This window comes from Artibeus jamaicensis, unplaced genomic scaffold (genome assembly GCF_021234435.1).
Source record: "Artibeus jamaicensis isolate MK-2021 breed Jamaican fruit bat unplaced genomic scaffold, CSHL_Jam_final scaffold_1964, whole genome shotgun sequence".
NCBI classification, from domain to species: Eukaryota; Metazoa; Chordata; class Mammalia; order Chiroptera; family Phyllostomidae; genus Artibeus; species Artibeus jamaicensis.
This window is the reverse complement of record NW_026522030.1, coordinates 35,910,457-35,929,334: the sequence shown is the minus strand read 5'-3', so window position 1 is coordinate 35,929,334 and position 18,878 is coordinate 35,910,457. Positions and strand designations below refer to the sequence as shown.

Here is an 18,878-nt window from a genome sequence, read left to right as displayed (position 1 = left end):
ATCTTTCAATGAACCTTACCAGCCCTCTAGAATAAATCTGTTCTTCAGCGTGCCATACATGATTCCCTCACCCTCTCTGCTTCCTGGTCTCTATCCTTTTTCTGAGTACTTTCCTATCGTGAACTTCAGAAACACCCAAACCTATAAGAATTTTTGAGTTTTATTTGAGCCAAACTGATAATTTCTGAGAAGCAAAATCTCAAGGGATTGAGAAAATGCTGCAGAAATTGAATTTAGCCACTTATTTTGTACATCAGAATAAAAGGGGAAGTCAAAGGGGTTACAAGAAATTCACTGCTGATAGATTAGGGAAAGGGGGAGAAAGTGAAGGCGGGGAATCTGTGGGACTGGATAAAAATCAAAAAGAATAGACATGTAATTCTTTAACAATAGGCAGATATAGAATAGTTAACAGCAATTAACATATCAACAATGAGGGGATTTGTGGTCTCTGCCCTAGTGGGGTGATTGTGCTTTGAGGGGACCAGAAAAAATAAATTACTTTGATATTCCAAGGGTATGTTATCTTTGATGCAAGAGACAACACACAGGCTCAGTTAAGGTGAAGACTGACTGACCTTCCCTAGGTAGGACATGATACCTGCCTTGAACTGTTTTAGTTAGAAAGTTTTAATTTCAGACCACCCTATGTAAGGCGCACCATGCAGGTCAGGGTTAGTAAGTGACCCCTTTTTTTGGTCCACACTATTCATTCATTCTATGGAACATACTGTTCTCCTCAATAAGAGAAACATTCTTGCTTTTATGCCTTTGCACACACTGTAGCCATCTCTGTCGGTAAAATCCTCCCCCATTTACCACTCCTTTCTACAAATGAATAAAACAACTTTTACTATTTTTTAAAAAGCCGGCTTAAGTTTTAATTTTTTCCTCTAGGGGGAAAAAAATCTCCTGACTCACTCTTACACTGACCATATAATCTCTTCAGTGAAACTGTGTGTGTGTGTGTGTGTGTGTGTGTGTGTGTGTGTGTGTGTGCGCGCGCGCGCGCGCGCCTAAGCAAGCGTATATTAGGTCACGGACCAAAATGTTTCCTCATGGATTCTAACAGAGAAATTGAAAGCCATTTTAACCCTTGGGGATTGTATCAGAATGTCCTTAATGTATAATTTTTAAAAGTCCTCACTCCTATTAACTTTATTGTTGTAAATCTTTATTAAAGTGATATTGAGGTGTGTTAAAAGCAATGAACAAAATGTAACCTGTAGTGATTCAAATAAGCTTGGCAAACCAAGTGACTGATCAGCATTATTTTCGTGCTGATAATTTATGTGCAGAGAATAATTTTTACATTTAGAGGTGGGGGTAGCAAAGCTAGGGAGTGAGAAATTATCAGTACACCAAGCAGGATACTAACCAGAAACAACATATCTAGGTCACCGTCTGTGGATGGCATTTTGGAGAAAAGTATAACAGGAATTATTTCAACTGCTTTTAAAAACACATTTAAGATCAATCTTCTAAATTCAGAAACCAAAAAAACTATAGAAATTGATAAACTGATGTCTTCTAATTCTGTTCCTGGAGACATAGGCTTTACTTAAGGTTTGTTAGGACTGGAATGAAGAACTGCCTACACCAAGTTAATGAGGTTATTTCAACCCCTTTCTTATTCATCCCGACCTACAGTAAACATGTATTTACTTTCTTAACCTTATTTTCTTAATCCTGCCTGACTACATTCTAAAAGTGAATCTTAAATACTCTAAGACAGTCTTAATGAAAACAATCTCTGTAGCACTATGTATTTTTAAAGGTAAAATCTTTTTACTCTATTGCCAATTGTAACATCTCTTCCTTGGACACTGAAAAACTTTAAGATGGAAAACTGAAAAAGTAATTAACTATTATGTTGGCCAAAAAAGTTTGCTTTTTTCCTGTAAGAGGGCTCTAGTAGTGCACAGTTGTCTTTAAATGCATTCGAAACAATTTTGTTGGGTTGTTTGGTGACAGCTGTCGTATCAGTGTGTGCTCAAACAAAATCAAAATTGGTGAATTTTTGCGTAGCCATTTTAATATTGAAGATGGAATGAAATATGCAACATTGTTGGCATATTATGATTTTCATTTAAAAAAAGGTACAAATGCAACTGAAATGAAAAAAAAAAAAAGAAAAGAAAAAGTGTGCAGTGTATGGAGAAGGTGCTATGACTGACCCCAGGTGTTGAAAGTAATTTGTGAAGTTTCATGCTGGAGATTTCTTACTGGAGGATGCTTCACAGTACCGTAGACCACTTGAAGTTGGTAGTGAAACAATCGATACATTAATTGAGAAAAATCAATGTTATAACCACATGAGAGATAGCTGACATACTCCAAATACCCAAATCAATAAAGTTATTGGTAAAAATAAAAAAAATATGCCTTTTATTCTACAAAGAAAACCATATGGAATTTTTGGCCAACCCAATAAAATATTGTTGTGTCTTAATGATTCCCCCAAGGCCATGATCTAACAATATAAGCCACACAGTTTTGTTTTTGTAATTTAGAGTAAATCTTAGCAATACTGAACAAAAATGAGGAACACAGTGAAAATATAGTCAAATGTAATTATATCTGATCCAAACTCTCCTTGACATTGCGTCACGTAATGCCATTTAGCAGCTCAAATTCCTTCAAGTGCAAGATGATACATATCCATTGCCTCCATGACAAAGATGATGTGTAGTGATTAATAAGCTACTATCTATAATAATACAATGTGGAGCTCTAGCACAAAGACACTATAAATACAAAAACATTTTCTCAATAAATTTGCATAAAATGATCTTCAGATAAAACAGGTGTAAAGTTACTTTACAAATGACTATGTTAATTAAATATATTACTGCACTGACTGGTTCTTCTCATTAATATTTCTGAATGGGTGAGATAAAATTTATCAACTAAAGACAGATTATTACACACTATGATAAATGCAATGAAAATATAGAGTGCTACATGAGAACTAGGTGGGGGGGGTAAGAGGTAGATACTTTCACTTATTATCTCCTTTATCTTAATAATACTTTTCTCAGCTTATCATCTTTTATACTGAGGGAATCAAGACTTCAGGTTGTTAAGCCAATTAACTTGCTCAAGTTCACACAACTTAAATGGTAGAGCCAGGAACACAGGTTTAACTTAAAGATTACATTCTGTTCCACTCTTCCAAGATTTGCTTGCTAATGTCTTCTTCATGTACAGCTAATGTCCTTACTGCATATCTCAGCTCATTCTCCCCTTCTCAAATAAATCTACTCTAACCACCTTATTTAATACACCCCCTTTACCCTTCTGTACTTTTTCTTTAGAAGTATTTATCACTTTCTAACATCTATTTATTTATTTAACTGTTCACACTGTCTATAGTCCTCTGCTAGGTGGGGTAAAAGCTCTAGGAAGCTAGGGATCTTTGCTTGTTTTATAGATGTACCCCCCAAACCTACAATATTTACTAATTCACAGTAGACTGGCCCATTTTTTTCTTTCTCACTTTTCATTTTCACCTATGCAAAACCTTATTAACTATTCTTTTTTTTAAGATTTTAGTTATTTATTTTTAGAGAAGAAAGGAAGGAAAGAGGGAGAGAAATATCAATGTATGGTTGCCTCTGGTGCCTCCCCTGATGGGAACTGGCCTGCAACCCAGGCATGTGCCCTGACTGGGAATCAAACTGCGGTTGTTTCGAAGGCCCGCGCTCAATCCATTGAGCTACACCAGCCAGGGCTTGTTAACTGTTTTTGCTTTTAATTCTTGGGCAGACAAAATAAGTTAGGGCCTATATCTGAGTCAAATTAACATTAAAACAGTACTTAAATTTACTCTGAAATTATGTTTAAAAATTAGGGCCACTAAGTATCATTTAAAAAAATTGTAGCCAGATAAAAAGTGATGAAAAACATGTAAAATAAACTGGAATTTGGAGAATACAAATGACAGAAAATCAGTACTTAAGAATTCCTGCTCACTTTCTATGACGTTTTAGAGGCTGCATGGGAGGCACAGATGAAACATAGGAATCATAGTACTTTGAACCAGCGGTTCTCACAAACCTTAAGGATTTCTTTAAAATATTTATTTATTTTTTAGAGAGGTGATGGGAGGGAGAAAAAAAGGGAGAGGAACGTCAATGAGTGAAACATCAGTAGGCTTGGTAGGGTGCCTAGCAAGCACCCAAACCAGAGAACCAAATGAATGACCTTGGGCTTTGTGGGACAAAACCCAACCAATTTAGCCACATTGATCAGGGCTCAAAACTCACGGATTTCAAAAACCAGTTAAATTCAAAACAAAACAAAACAAAACAAAGCAAAAAACAACAACAATGTGGAATTACAGTTGCCAAATTTTAATTTTACAACAAAAGGACATTACACATAAAATGTAGTCTAGCAATTTTATCAAATACATTAATATAAAAATGACAATTTCAATATAAAAGTAGTCATTTTTACTGTGCAAATTTAGATACGCAAACACTTCATTACATAAAAATAGTTCTATGTAAATTTAAGATGTAATGTGAAAAAGCAAAACTTTTAAAAGAAGCTGTAACACAATCCACAACTTCAGGACAGAGAAGACTTCCTTTAAAGAGAAAAGGCACAATTATAAAAGATTAAACTTGACATTAAAATTAAGAACATCCGGTCATTCAGAGGCTCCATATTTAAAGTTAAAAAGGCATGCTAAAAATTAGAAAGATAGCCATGGAGGTGTAGCTCAGTGGATTGAGCATGGGCCTGTGAAGCAAAGGGTCGCTGGTTCGATTCCCAGTCAGGGCACATGCCTGGGTTGTAGGCCAGGTCCCCTGTAGGGGACACATGAGGGGCAACCGCACATTGATGTTTCTCTCCCACTCTTTCTCCTTCCCTTCCCATCTCTCTAAAATAAATAAATAAATGGAATATTTTTTAAAAATTAGAAAGAGATCTATGAAGCCTACCAAGTATTGCGAGAATATAGAAAAAGTATTTACAAATCAGTAAGATAAACAATCCCATTAACCGCCCCCCCATTAATTCATAGAAAAGGACCACTAATGGATAAAAATAAATGAAAGTGTTCTCAACTACAGCACTAACTGGGGAGATGCAAATAATACTACAATGAGGTACCATTTCATATTCCTCAAACTGGCAAAACTTAAGTCTAAAATATTTGGAAGGTAGGAAAATGGATGGTCCTATCCATTACTGAGACACATTGGAGAGAAACTGGTAGTTATCTAACAAAGTTGAAGAAGCAGCATCTATCTGGGTTCTAGAGCAAGCTACTGCTGCTACTAGACATGTCCCAGGGCAATCTTCCTCAATGTTGGCTGTTAGCTGTAATAATGAATGGGGGGGGGGCACTAACTGAATGGATGCCAGGGGTGCCAAGCAATCTTGGTGGGTACAGATAATGCTGCCTCATGTCTTTTGAAGATTCTGCTGGGCACTGATTTAAGGGAACAAGGGAGAGAAAATATAAGGTCAGATACTTATAAACAGAACTTAACACAAAATATTTGTGTTTTAATGCAGATGATTTTTAAGAATTCATCCACGGATTAAAGAGATGATCACACTTTCATCAACAGTGATGGCAAACTCAAGACACCTGTTTTAATCTGCATTAGTAGCTGTCCTATTCATGGTGATACTACCCACTGGTGCAAAGCAGCTGACTACTACTATTTCTTCTAGCAGTGCTTCTTAGACTTAAATGTGCACACAAATCCCCTGAGAATGTTGTTAAAATTCAGCATCTGAGTTAGTAGGGTAGGGCCTGATGTTCTGACTTTAACAGGCTCCAAGAATTCTGATGTTACCAGTGGTTGAGCCCCTGCATCTTATATTACTTTGCTATAAATTACTTCTTATATTTTAGTAAGCACATTACTTTAAAATATGAATGTTAGTTTATTATGAACTTTATTTTATGACAGTATTGGGGAAATTGCAAAATATTTCTATAAAAATGAGATATATAGGGTTGAGAAGCATGTACCTAAGTAAAACATATACAAGAATGAGCAAACAATTGGAAATAACTAAAATGACCAACCAAACCTGATACAGTCACACAATGTGGAACACATAGCATACTTTAGTAAAAATAAAGGAACTAGAACTACCTGAATAAATAGAAGAATCTTCGCAAACTGAGTGAAGAAAGCAAGCTGCAGGAAGGATATATGTCAATTTGGAGTTAGTGGTGTGGAATGGGGGAAAGGGTATAGGATTTAAAGGAGATATATAAAGTACTATAAGAAAGCTTCATCTTGTTTTGTAGTTTTATCTCTTCAAATTGGTAATGGGTGCACAGATATCCATTTATGTTGTACGTTGCCAACGCTTCTATCGCTGTATTATTTTTCTCATTTTACCTGAATTGGTAAAAACTTCTTGGGTCTAGCCAGGTGTTTGGAAAAATACTGATCCAGAGGTAAAGGATTCAGAACTAGATGTCAGAAAGCACAGCTTCAAGTCTCAATTCTGCAGCTTACAAATTGTGTGCCTTTAGGCAATTCAAATAATTAAATTCTCTGGGCTTTATTTCATTTGTTAAAAAAAGTCATAAACATTATTCTTCCTAACTCACAAGGCTGTATTTGAAAGGCATATAGGGCAATGTGTGTGAGAAATTTTTAATGGGGTACAAGACAAGAGGCAGGTATAATTTTTGTACAATAAGAGCAAATACCTGGATACACTGGAAATAAAATCTACTGGTAAATAAGCCAAACAAGTTAATTTGTTACTCTTTTCTTGTCATCACTGATTCTAAAGATATAACATCAACCTTAACATGGAAGGAACAGAGTTTATCAAGTCCTAAGTGGCATACAAAAGGAATTTCCTCTACCGAAACTTCATGCTAATTTTCACCAAATTGAAATTTATAACACCAAAACAAGAAAATTGAGCGACAGAGTACTCTTATCTAACTAAAACAAAGTCATATAACCAGAATAACTGTTGATTCCCACTGCCCTTTGTATGTAGTGAGCAGGCGGGTCATTTTTATTAGCCCTGTATCACAGAAGGAGAAACTGACTCAGATATTGGATAGCTGGCCTGGAATTACAGACCAATTCTAGGTCCATTTAGCTACCAAAAACATTTTGTCATGATACTTTATGGTAATTTTTTTTGTCACAGGGGTACTGAAAATTGTTAATGTCATTTCATACACATTTCAAAATGGGCAAAAACACTGAACAAAACAAACCCCTTATCTACTACCAGTACCGTACGGCGAGGGACAAAATTAAAACTGCCTAGGCCTGCTAAAAATCTAATCCCATCCTTGCCAATTAACCTTATTAATACTAGAGTAGGAGAAAAGAGAGGTCAAAACATGGGTGAGGGTGCTATTCATTTCCTCCACCTCAAGTCATATTGCAATTATTACACAACAGGGGTTCTACATTTTTTTTATTAGTGGAAACATAGCTATCTGCACTGCTTCAAGTAACCCACCACTCTCACTCCTAAAATAGAAATTTATCAACCAAGAATTGGACGGTCTTAAATTAGACCACTGCAATTATGGCTATTATCAAAACATTGGTTATTAGATATTAGACATTATTACCAAAGTGACTTTATGCTATAAAAATGTGAGAAACCTTTAATGAAGAAAAGTTCGTTTTAAGTCTCCCTATTAATGTAAACAGATGAATGCTATTACCATATGTACCTGACTTCTTACTCAAATTCATTTCGGTAATTTAAGTCTTACAAAAAAAATCAAATGAATCATCTTGCGGATCAAGTATTATTATCACAAAAAGTATCGAACAGGAATACCTTTTCATAAACTGCCAAAATTTAAAGGTCACCCTCTCTGTAGTCCGTTATTCATCCTTTTATTTACCAAATCCACCTTACACTAACTTAAATCAAAGCATCGTTTAAAAAAGTTACGCTTAGGCACTGGCAGAAATTTCCCCCTGGATCATGAATATAAGTTTTTTCTTTTTTTTTTTTTAAACAACACGCGGGGTTAAACTCTCTCTTCATAATACCTTCAAAACAATACAATCTAACTTGACAGAACTTTCGTTTCAGGGTTTAAGAAAATCCAAACATAAAGCCCAATTACCCAATTCAAAATTCCCGACGCATCTACCTAGAGTTCAAAAATAGGTAAGATTTAAGTTCACCCACCTAGAGAAAAAGAACCCTATCGCCCGACCGAAATACACAAATCACTAAGCACCCGGCAGATTCGATCTCAAATCGAGGCTGACACACGAGGACATTCAGGAGAAAGCTCTTCGGTACCGCGAATCTCATAGTGAACCTGACCTCACCTGTCGGTCCACAAGGAGAATGCAAAGGAAGTGATATGAGACCCTCTTCGGCGAGAAGGACCTAATAAGACCTTTCCTAGTCTGTCAGTCCGTCCCTCCCTGCCCCCAGATTCCCGCAACCAGGCAGACCCCTGGGACCCTACTCGACCTTTCCCTTCCACTGAACCACTGGAGAAGCCTATCCAAAATGCAGACCCAATCCGGAGGGGCTTCCCCGCCTTTGCCCGGAGTCCAGCGGGATCCCGGTCTCCAACAACAAAGACGCCTCCCGCTCCCTTCCCCCAGCCCAGCCGGCAGCTTCTGGCCCCTCGAACGCTGCGGCTCCGGGCCTAGCGCCCCCTCCTCAATCTCGGTCGCAGTGCCCCAGCGCCCGCGGCCTCACGCACCTGCACCTGAGGGACTGCAGCCAAGGTGTCTGGCAGAAAGGGCTGGGAGGGAAGCTTTGCCGACGCGCTGTCCTCCACAAGGCGCGATCCCCGAAGCTGCCGCCGCGGCTGGATTCTCCCAGAGTGTGGACGGGCCGGGCCCAGCAGGAGAGACGAGAGCTGCTGTCCCCGGCGACCGGACGAGTAAAGACGGCAGTGCCCCAGAGGGCCCACTCGCGCTCCCGAGTCCCGCCTCCTCGCAACGGCCCAGCTCCTCCACACAGGCTCGTGTTCTGCTGACTAACGGCCCCGGCGCAAGGCGCTGGAGCTGCCCCCGCCGCCGGCTGCTCTCGGGCCTTAGGTCCCGAGTGGCCGTGGTCGCAGCTGCCGCCGCCGCCACCACCGCCGCCCCTTCTGGCACTGCAGCCACCACCCAGACCCAGCCAGGTCTTTCTTCTCTTCAATCCTCCTTTCTTTCCTCCTTTTCAGCCTGGCAGCCGCCGGGCTCGCCCTCGTGGCGGGAGGAAGGCAGGAAGGGAAGCAAGGGGCACGAGCAGTGAGGACTCGCTCAGCCAGGAGTTGGTCACTGACTGGATGAAGATGCCAGAGCTGACCCGGGCTCCAGCCTGCAAGCTGGCCGGGGGAGGGACGCAGCCTAGCTTCGCCCGACTTTCACCAATCACAATTCGTCATGAGGAGTTGGGCGCCAGGAGAGGCTGAGCTAAGTCGGCAGGAGGCGGGGATTGCGGAAAAGAAGGGCCAATAGGAGTAAAAGTTCCCTGTACCTCCGCCCTGAAGAACTGCCCAGTTCGGACCAATGGGGGAATTCTCGCTTCGAAGAAAGGGGGATTTATACGAGGGGTTTGATAGAGATGTTAAGTGGAGGGAGCTAGTTCCAGCTCCGTGCTAGAGCCTCGAAGTTGCTGAAGAGCTGAGGGTGTCCTTTGACCCTCCTTACGGAGTCACGTGGGCTGGCAGGGGCGGGGCGGAAAAAAACCGGATAAGTTTCTTCCGGGTCAGTGACGGAAGCGTCTACTCCGAGAAGTAGTTTCTGGCGTCTTGATCTTATTGCCATCTTCCTTGTCCCAGCGCGTGGTGACTGTGGTTTTGGTGATGAGCTCCCAGAAGGGGAACGTGGCCCGTTCCAGGCCTCAGAGGCATCAGAATACGTTTAGCTTCAAAAATGACAAGTTTGATAAAACTGTTCAAACCAAGGTAGGAACCTGTTGCACGGAATCTGACTCCAGGAAGGAATGAGTGGTTGAGGGGAGGGGAGAGGAAATGAAAGGACTTGGCGAGGGCGAGTGTGGACCGAAGCCCAGAGTTAGTTTTGGCTGCAGTGCAACCCTTTCCAAAATGATATTCCCACACCCTTTCTTTGACCTGGATATGTTGTCTTATAAATGTATTTGGCAGTCAACACTTAAATAATACCACAAAGAGTGAATGGGGCCCTCGGCAAACCTAAATTGCAAGTGGGAAAATTGAGTTGTTTAACACTCCCATCTGGTTCACATATTTGCCGTAGGAGAACGAGGGTTATGGCTCGAGAGTCAGAGTTTGTACAAAGTTTATGCAGCAACCATTTCTTCTTGGAAAATCGTAAGCTCACAGATTTGTAGGAAGAATGTGAAGGAAGGATTGCTTGCTTTTAGCCCTAGTGCCCTCACCAACATAATGGGTAGAAGACGATTTTGTAAAGATTGTTTTGAGGATCGAACTGTGTGATTAATACATAAAAAGCCTGATTTACTTTTTATAAGTGATTTACTTTTTAAAAATAATTTATTTATTTATAAAGAGAGGGGAGGGGGAGAGAGAGGAAGAGAAACATCAATGTGTGGTTGCCTCTCACACATGTGCAATTGGGGAACTGGCCCACAACCCAGACATGTGCCCTGACTGGGAATGGAACCAGCGACCCTTTGGTTTCCGGGCCTGGTGCTCAACCCGCTGAGCCACACCAGCCAGGGCTCATTTACTTCTGCAGCAGGATTTCAGTAAGCTGGAAGAAAATTCAGACTTCCTATATTGCCAGAGGTCTTGGGTTGTATACAGCTACTAATTTGCTATAGGTGTTGCCCCTCCAACTTCTCCATAGTCCTATGAAGAGGAGATAATTGAGATTATCAAAGCCAAGGGCATCTTGGGGCCACCATCACATCAGGTAAACCTGATATCGCATGAACTGGAGTTCAGATTTACCAGATGTGTGATATGAGTGGATTATTTAATTTCTCTAAGCTGTACTTTAGTTTCAAATGAGAAACCTGGCAGGATAGTTGTGAAGCTAAACTAAATGATGTATATATGTGGTCTAGATCATAAGTATCCAAGAATTGATTAAGTTTTCAACATTGAGAAATTAATGTTGAAAGCAAACTATTTATGGTAACTTGTGGTCCCCTTTTCCTTTCCTCTTTCTGTCTTCACAAACTGTACAAATATTTAATTAGCACATTCCATGTACAGGGCCCTATGCTCAAGTGCATACAGTGTTAAAAAGAGTTGACTTTGTTACCCTGGCTGGTGTAGCTCAGTGGATTGAGCATGGGCCTGTGAAGCAGGGGTCGCTGGTTTGATTCCTAGTCAGGGCACATGCCTGGGTTGGAGGCCAGGTCCCCAGTAGGGGACACATGAGAGGCAACCACACATTGATGTTTCTCTCCCACTCTTTCTCCTTCCCTTCCCCTCTCTCTAAAAATAAATAAAATATTTTTTAAAAAAGTTGACTTTCTCTTGAAGGAGTTTATAGTTTCCTGAGTCATTGGACAATAAGCAAGCACAAAGATGTATAGTTATGAATTATAACAAAATTCTGATGAGGGAAAGAGTTTAGTAAAGAGGGATATTTTCAATTAAGTGCTCAGGGAACCTCTTATTTACCTTAGGTTCAGATTCAGAAAAAAACAACAGAACTGAAGCAACATTTGGGAAAAGTTCCCCAAGTTTGTGCCTACTGTCACTAGGTACTAAATAAAAAGATGTGCTGTTCACAATAGATGTCTCTCTGGCCCTGTGTGCTTACTGTAAGTTTTGGCACAAGCATGTAAATCTGATTGTTTTTCATTAAATGATAAAAGGCAGTTTTAATGCCTTTGTTGCTATAGTGTACCTTACTGCCCTTTTTGTGCTTGAGTATAAGACTTCTTGAGCTTGTACTTCTTGAGCTAGCAGTTCTTCGTAGATTTCTTGTACTTTTTCACTGTTCATTTTCTTGGTGTTATCTAGCAACCATGTTATTGTGGTCTTAAATCTTTTCTTGAGTCTCAAGTTTAGTCACTAAGTTTTAATTTCGCTCATTACTTTTATCATTAATTCCTTTGCTTCTTTTTAAATTGTGAGGAAGCCTCATTTGTCCATTGATATAAATACTGGGTGTTTTGTTATTGGAGATGGTGACAAAAACAGCAAGAAATATTTTGCTGAGGAAAGATAATTAGGTTGATTGTTCATCTATCTAATGGAAGACTAATAATTGGCTGCATTTATAGCAAATTCTGGAGCCAGCTAGATGCCACTATTTAAAGCCAAGATTTTGTCAGAAGCATCTGACTCTGACTTCATCCCTCTGCTTTATATTAGAGAGCTGTTTGATTCAGTGACATCTAAGAAAGGAGTGATAAGTTCATGATTCTCTGTAACTCTCCTTAAACAATTGTAGTAACAAAATAACTCCTCATTATTTTGTAGGAGTTCTGCATGATAGTTTTCCTTCTCCTTCTCTCCCAAGCAATTTGTCAGGACGTCAATGAAATTAGACGATGGATAATGACCGATGTTTTATTGGGAAATTTATATAGGTAAAGCACTCATTCCCAAAAGGGCAGAAGTGATAGCTGTCTTTGTATACTTGAATATTTTCTAGAACAGAGAGAATCTTGTTCTGTGGCATTCCAAATAGTCACACCTGGACCAAAATTTCAAACTAGCAGAGGTAAATTTTAGCTTAGTATAAGGGAGTTGTGTAATAGCAAGGAGCTTGCACTGTGAATTTTACACTTTACCTTTGCTGGGGTTATTTGAAAGAGGCCTCTATAGCCATTTGCCTGCAGTGCCCTCTTGGGACTTGAAGGGCAGAAATAGGGTGAAGTCTCTTCTAGTCATTTGGTACTAAAATGTAGATATTAGGACAGTCTTGTGATTCTTACTGGAAAGACAGTGCTGTGTAATGAGACGAATACTAGAATAAGAAAAAGCCACATTTTGACCCCACTTCTCTCATTTATTTTTGATCTACAATATGGGGTTAGTACTATCCGTTCTCATTAAAAATATTTTTAAGAAGTAATGGTACAAATACAAACTAAGTATAAAACATATAATGTATGTGGACTTGCATTTGCTCAAAGCCTAAAAAAATTAGAGAAGAAATGCATACTTGTTGAAAAATGTTGAAATAATAGAGAAATGAGCCCTGGCTGGTATGGCTCAGTGGATTAAGCGCTAGCCTGCAAACCATTTGATTCCTAGTCAGTGGACATACCTAGGTTGTGGGTCACAGCCAGGGACCTTTTGGTTTGCAGTCTGGCCCTCAATCCATTGAGCCATACCAGCCGAGAATTACTTTCATATTAAATAAAGTTTTTCACTATGACAAATAAAGCTGCAGTGAAGTTTTTGTATCACATACTTGTTTCACATCTGTTATAAAACATGCATCTACCTATGGGCATGGAGTTTAGCATAAAATACTGACTTCAATTGAAGCTCATGGGTTTGGTGGGTAAGGTGACAGGTATTAATCAAATAATCTCTCAAGCATTTTAACACAAATGGCAGTAAGGCCTTTGAAGGAAAAGTCTGCTGAAGGGAGCCCTGAGAGTATCTGACAGGAAGACATGATTAAGCTTGGAGGGTTAAAAAGGCTTTCCTGAGATGTGACGGATGCATAGCTTTTTACTAAATAAAATGGAAAGAGCATATAGCATCTTCTGAAGGATGCTATTTTTTTATATATGTATTCAGCATTGTTTTTACTAGCATTCCTAAAATGTTAGGGCTCTAGGATTATAATGATCTCAGTAAGGCAGGGGTCAATTTCATGGTGAAATTACTTTGGAAATACTAAACTAGATTTTACTTTTAGGGAGTCATAGTATACGTTAGTATAAGGCACTCAGTTGTTTTACAGTCTAAGTTGACTTAAAAAAATTAAGTCAACCAAAACTTGCTCGCCTGGGGAAACCTTTGGTTTACGTAATGCCTACTGAACTTGAACTAATTTTGCGGGAGGGGGTTACTCGATTTTGGGAAACTCTTGTCTTTACCTTGAGATGGAAAAGGAAAAGGAAAATTGATGGCTATATACTCTAAATAGTTCTGGAACTGTTGTTAATAACATATTTTATATTTGTGTGTTAGTCACTGTGCACACTTCATGCACATTATCTGATTTGATCTTCAAAATAGCCCTAAGATAATGATATAATTATCCCACTTTACATATTGGGAAATTAGAACTTGGGGTAAATGATGTGTCCAAAGTTATATAACTAGCACACAGCTATCCATTGCTTAGGTGAGATGTATCCTAGGAGATCTCGTAAGACAATTAAAAAAGAAAGCCTTCCTTTGTTTATATGTTTGGTTGTCATTGATTTTTAATACTGTATTTTTGTGCATAATGAAAGCAGTATGACACCAGTTGAATTTATGTTAAGTGTATCTTTCCGCAAATTGACTTGTTATTAAATTCAACATAAATTTTTCAGTTGACAAAGTGACTTAGTCTCTGATGTGCTGGGTCTTATAATATATGAGTACAGAAGAATATTATTCCAAATAAAAGTCATAGTATTAGTGACTATTTGCTATCGTGAATATTTTGAAGTATTCTCTATTATTTACCTCTCGTGTCCCCCTCGCCCACAGCACTAATTCATCCATGCTTGCTATATTCCATATCCTACATATTCAAGGTGCTTTCACTTGAAGCCAGTAAATCGATTTTCTATGTTTCTTAATGTTGAGGCCTACTGCAATATAATTGTTTTTTTCTACCTCAGTCTATGTTTCCTTTTTATTTTTCTTAAAGATTCTATTTATTTTTAGAGAGAGGGAAAGGGAGGGAGAAAGAGAGGGAAGGAAACCTCTATGTGAGAGAGAAATATTGACCTGCTGCCTATAGTGCCCCAACCTGGGACCGAACTGCAACCCAGGCATGTGCCCTGACCAGGAATTGAACAGGCGACCTCTAGCTTTGTGGAACAAGGCCCAGCTGAGTCACACTAGTCAGGGCTCAATCATATATTTTAGATATTTATTTAATATGCGGTGAATGACAATGGAAAGTAATTTGTTTTAATTTGATTTGTGTTAAGGGATAGTGGAATAGTACTATACTTACTTTTAGGTTATGCAGTTTTGTAATTAAAGTGTCAATACTTTTTTCTGTAGGAAGTTAAATACTATACTACACTATTAGAAATATTCTCAGAATTTTTCATCTAGGTAAATTAGTTCACCCGAGAGAGAAAGTCATTATTTATATTAACTCTTCCCAAAACAGTTTATTTTTCATTTAGGGAAATGCTAGTGGGGAGTGGAGCAGTTGGACAAAGAACCTCAGGGCTGAGAGTTAAGCTGCTGTGGCGTTTGTCGTTTGAAGCTGTAGGACTCTTTCCCCACCTGCACAAGTGTTAATATGAGGTCACAGACAGGTATACAGGGAACCCGGCTGTCCTCACAACCCTGCTGCCAGCTCACTCCATCTTCAGTTGTCCTTGCTCTTTTTCTCACCATTGAAAGGAAGAAATGAGAAGAGGATAAAGAAATAGCTAACATGCTTAAGATTCCTTGCTGATATTTTCCTTATCACTCTAGGTCAAATAGCACTTAAATATAGTGAATAAATGTAATAAACATTCCTTTTCTGAACTTGTCTGATACGTGCAAGGGCTTCTAGGTGAAGGAAATTATCAGTAGGATTTCTTAGTTGCTAACTTAAGCAGAATAGGAATTTATTGGAAAGATACTGAGCTGCTCTCACAAAGCTTAAAAAAAGTATTTGTTTATTTGATTTGGGTCTTTTTTTTTTTCCTGTCCCAGATCCCCAGGTTGGCCATTACTACTGGGAAATTTGCTTCTCATTTGGTTTGGTGCATATCTAACTTGATGCAGTCTTCCAAACTTTCAACGGGCCCTGCCCTAACCATTCCAGTTTGTATCCTAATTGATAGTTCATTATCATCAAATAGAGACATAGTATTGAAAATAAAATTTCCCTCACTTTCTTGCCCTATCTATATTTCCTTGTAGTCTTACATAATGATGTTTGCTGCACCATCCCCCGCCCCAGTAGAACCCTTTCTCCCACTGCCGCTTCAGTCTATTTCTTCCTCATTCAGAACCCCAGCTCTTCAGAAATACGTACCATCACACTGTTATGCCCTCCAGATCTGTCCTTACTTTATAGTTATGCCTCCTCATTTGTACCTGGCTCACTGCTTTCCCACAATTCCTGTCACGTTTAGTGATTGCTATATCCACATGGATAATCCAATATTTGATCTCTCAGCTTTAAATTCCCCCCACCCCCACTTTGGAAATCTGTGGTCAAAAACCTTAAACTCTCTTATTGCTTATAATTGCTCCACTCAAAGTTTAAAACTTTTTTTGGAAACTAGACGCGTGGAAAAATAGGTATCTGGTTTAACCTTAAAAACCCCCCAACCCCATTTTGTGGTCAAAACTTTAAACTCTCTTATTGCTTATAATTGCTCCACTCACAAGTTTTTAAAAAAATATTGATTACCATCTCTTTCTTGGTTTCCTTATTTCTTAGATAGATAGATAGATAGTCCTGCAGAAGTAAGGCCTGCCCGAGTGTGGTTGGTGGTGTAATAAATAATATGGGTGTAATAGTTTATAGTTGTAATTTGAACATTTTACCTACAATGTCATATGGTGTGCTAGAATGTGATACTGTTAAATTATAGAATTACCTGCTTATGATTTTGTAATAAAAAAGGCGCGTTACCTGATCTTGTATTTTTTGTTATGGACCCTGTATTTTTAACTTCATTGGCTACTCTGGTCAGCACTTCCACTTTTCACTGTACTTCATTCATGCCCCTCTTTTCCCACCTTACCTAGCTTGGAGTGCATGCTCCATTAATTACTGCTTTTTTTGCATATATCTCAGTTCCCTTATTCTTCTTTCCCTCTGTGGTATTTGCCTGAGAGAATCCTAACCTTGCTTTTAGATCCAGCTTTCTGTTACCCTATCATCACATGTACCAAACTGCCTGTATCTGTACCCATATATGCTGCCTTTCTGTTACAGTGGGTGGAAGGCCTGTCTCTCCCGAGTCTAGCCCTTCTACTTGAACACTGGAGTTCTGTCCATAAAGGACTTAAGGCTCCTTAGTTGTTACCCATGTTCTCCTGCATCATCAGTCTTTCCATCTCTAATGGGTTATTTCATTTTCTTAAAAAAAACTCTCCTTAGGGAGAATCCATGTTTGTTTACAGTTTCACCCTATATTTTCATCCTCTTAATAGAAAAACCTCTGCTTCTCTACTTCTTTCCCTCCCATTGCTTCTGTCCCCGTTTCAAATGGTAGGTTTTGTCTCTGGGCAGGGGGAGCATGTGACAGGCAACCACTTGATGTTTCTGTCTCACCTCAGTGTTTCCTTCTTCCTCTCTCCCTCCCTTACCCTCTCTCTAAAAATAAATAAATAAAATCTTTAAAAAATAGCCAATGGTTTGATCTCAAGCTGTCAATTAAAATTCCAGCATTAGTCAGTTTAAGCCAGTGTTCTTATAAGCAGATGTAGTCTGTTTTACTTTCGTTTTGGTCAAGTTACTTTGAAGAATAAAAAATTTTGAAGGGTACATATTGGGTAGGAAATTTTCTTGTCTGTTGTCAGATTTCAGATGTTTTTAGATTTTGGGCCAAAGGTATCAAGCTCTTGTTTAAGACTGTCAGTATGGTGTGGTAGAAGACATCGATCTTGGAATCAAAAGATTTAGGTCAAATTCTCTGCTATTTACTGGCTGTATGATCTTCAACAAATTTCTTAACCTGTCAGGGTCTCAGTGGGTTTAGCTGTATTGTGAGAGTTCAGTAAGGTTTATGGAAATGCCCACATGGTACCCAGCATGAAGTATTCTGTAAATGCAAGTCCATTCCTTCCCCTTAACTAAGGTGTTCATCATGCTCACATGCTGCTCCCTCAGTGAGTGACTTTCCTGATGAATCCTGTTGGAATGTCTCTCTCCTTCCCTGTGGCATTTATTGCCCTCACCACACATATGGTGCGTGTCATACTAGTTACTGGTATGTAAGTCTTGGCTTTTGCTCTCACACACACATACAGGCATATTCTCTATCTCTTAGAGAACAGGGACTCAAGTATTTTTTAACTACTCATGGAGTATAATATGCACCCGTAGCAGCAGTTCTATCCTGTGCGATGAAGGAATGGAAATCAAGTAGTTCTTACTGACATTGTACAGTGGATTATTGGTCTTTGCTAATTCGCCTGTCTTTGTTGAATCCCTGGCACTAAGAAGATATGAATCCTTCAACAAGTAACTACTTTGAAAAGTGGAGGAGAGGTAAACATGAAGCATTTTCATTTCATAAACTTCTGTTGAAGTATAACATACAAACACAGAAAAGGGCCAAAATCATAACAGAGTTAAATGAATTTTCACGAAGTGGACACAGTCGTGTAACTCAATACCCAGGTCAAGAGAATGTGCTGGCCTCTCCTCATTACTACCACTCTCTTTCTGAAATGTAACCATGATCTTGAAGAATATGAAATGCTTTACTTTTAAGTATATTTTATTGATTATGCTAGTACGGTTGTCCTGATTTTTCCTCCTTTACCTTCCTCCACCAAGTACCCTCCTTCCCTCCATCAATCTCCCCTTGCCCCTTAGTTCATGTCCATGGGTTATGCATATAACTTCTTTGGCCTCTCCATTTCCTATACTATTCTTAACCTCCCCCTGTCGATTTTGTACATACCATTTATGCTTTTTATTCCCTGTACCTTTTCCCCTATTCTCTCCCTTCCCCTTTTCAGCTGATAACCCTCCAAATGATCTACATACCTATGATTCTGTTACTGTTCTAGTTGTTTGCTTAGTTTGTTGTTTTCTTAGATTGAGTTGTTGACAGTGTGAATTTGTTGTCATTTTAATGTTCATGGTTTTGATCTTTTTCTTAAATAAGTCCCTTTAACATTT

The 18,878-nt window shown here is 39.0% G+C and overlaps 2 protein-coding genes across 2 annotated transcripts in view; one reads left to right on the top strand and one right to left on the bottom strand.

Annotated features, from left to right (window-relative positions):
- ABHD17B (abhydrolase domain containing 17B, depalmitoylase) overlaps nt 1–9,323 on the bottom strand; it is a 42,340-nt gene extending 33,017 nt beyond the window's left edge. Inside the window, exon 1 of the mRNA XM_037155037.2 lies at nt 8,696–9,323. The gene's annotated coding sequence lies outside the window, so the exon portion shown is untranslated. The remainder of the gene's footprint in view (nt 1–8,695) is intronic.
- A 397-nt stretch (nt 9,324–9,720) lies between these two features.
- The window catches only part of CUNH9orf85 (chromosome unknown C9orf85 homolog), a 49,318-nt gene continuing 40,160 nt past the window's right edge, over nt 9,721–18,878 (top strand). The window contains exon 1 of the mRNA XM_037155044.2: nt 9,721–9,889. Coding sequence (XP_037010939.2) covers nt 9,788–9,889 — 102 coding nt within the window. The 5' untranslated portion in view covers nt 9,721–9,787. The remainder of the gene's footprint in view (nt 9,890–18,878) is intronic.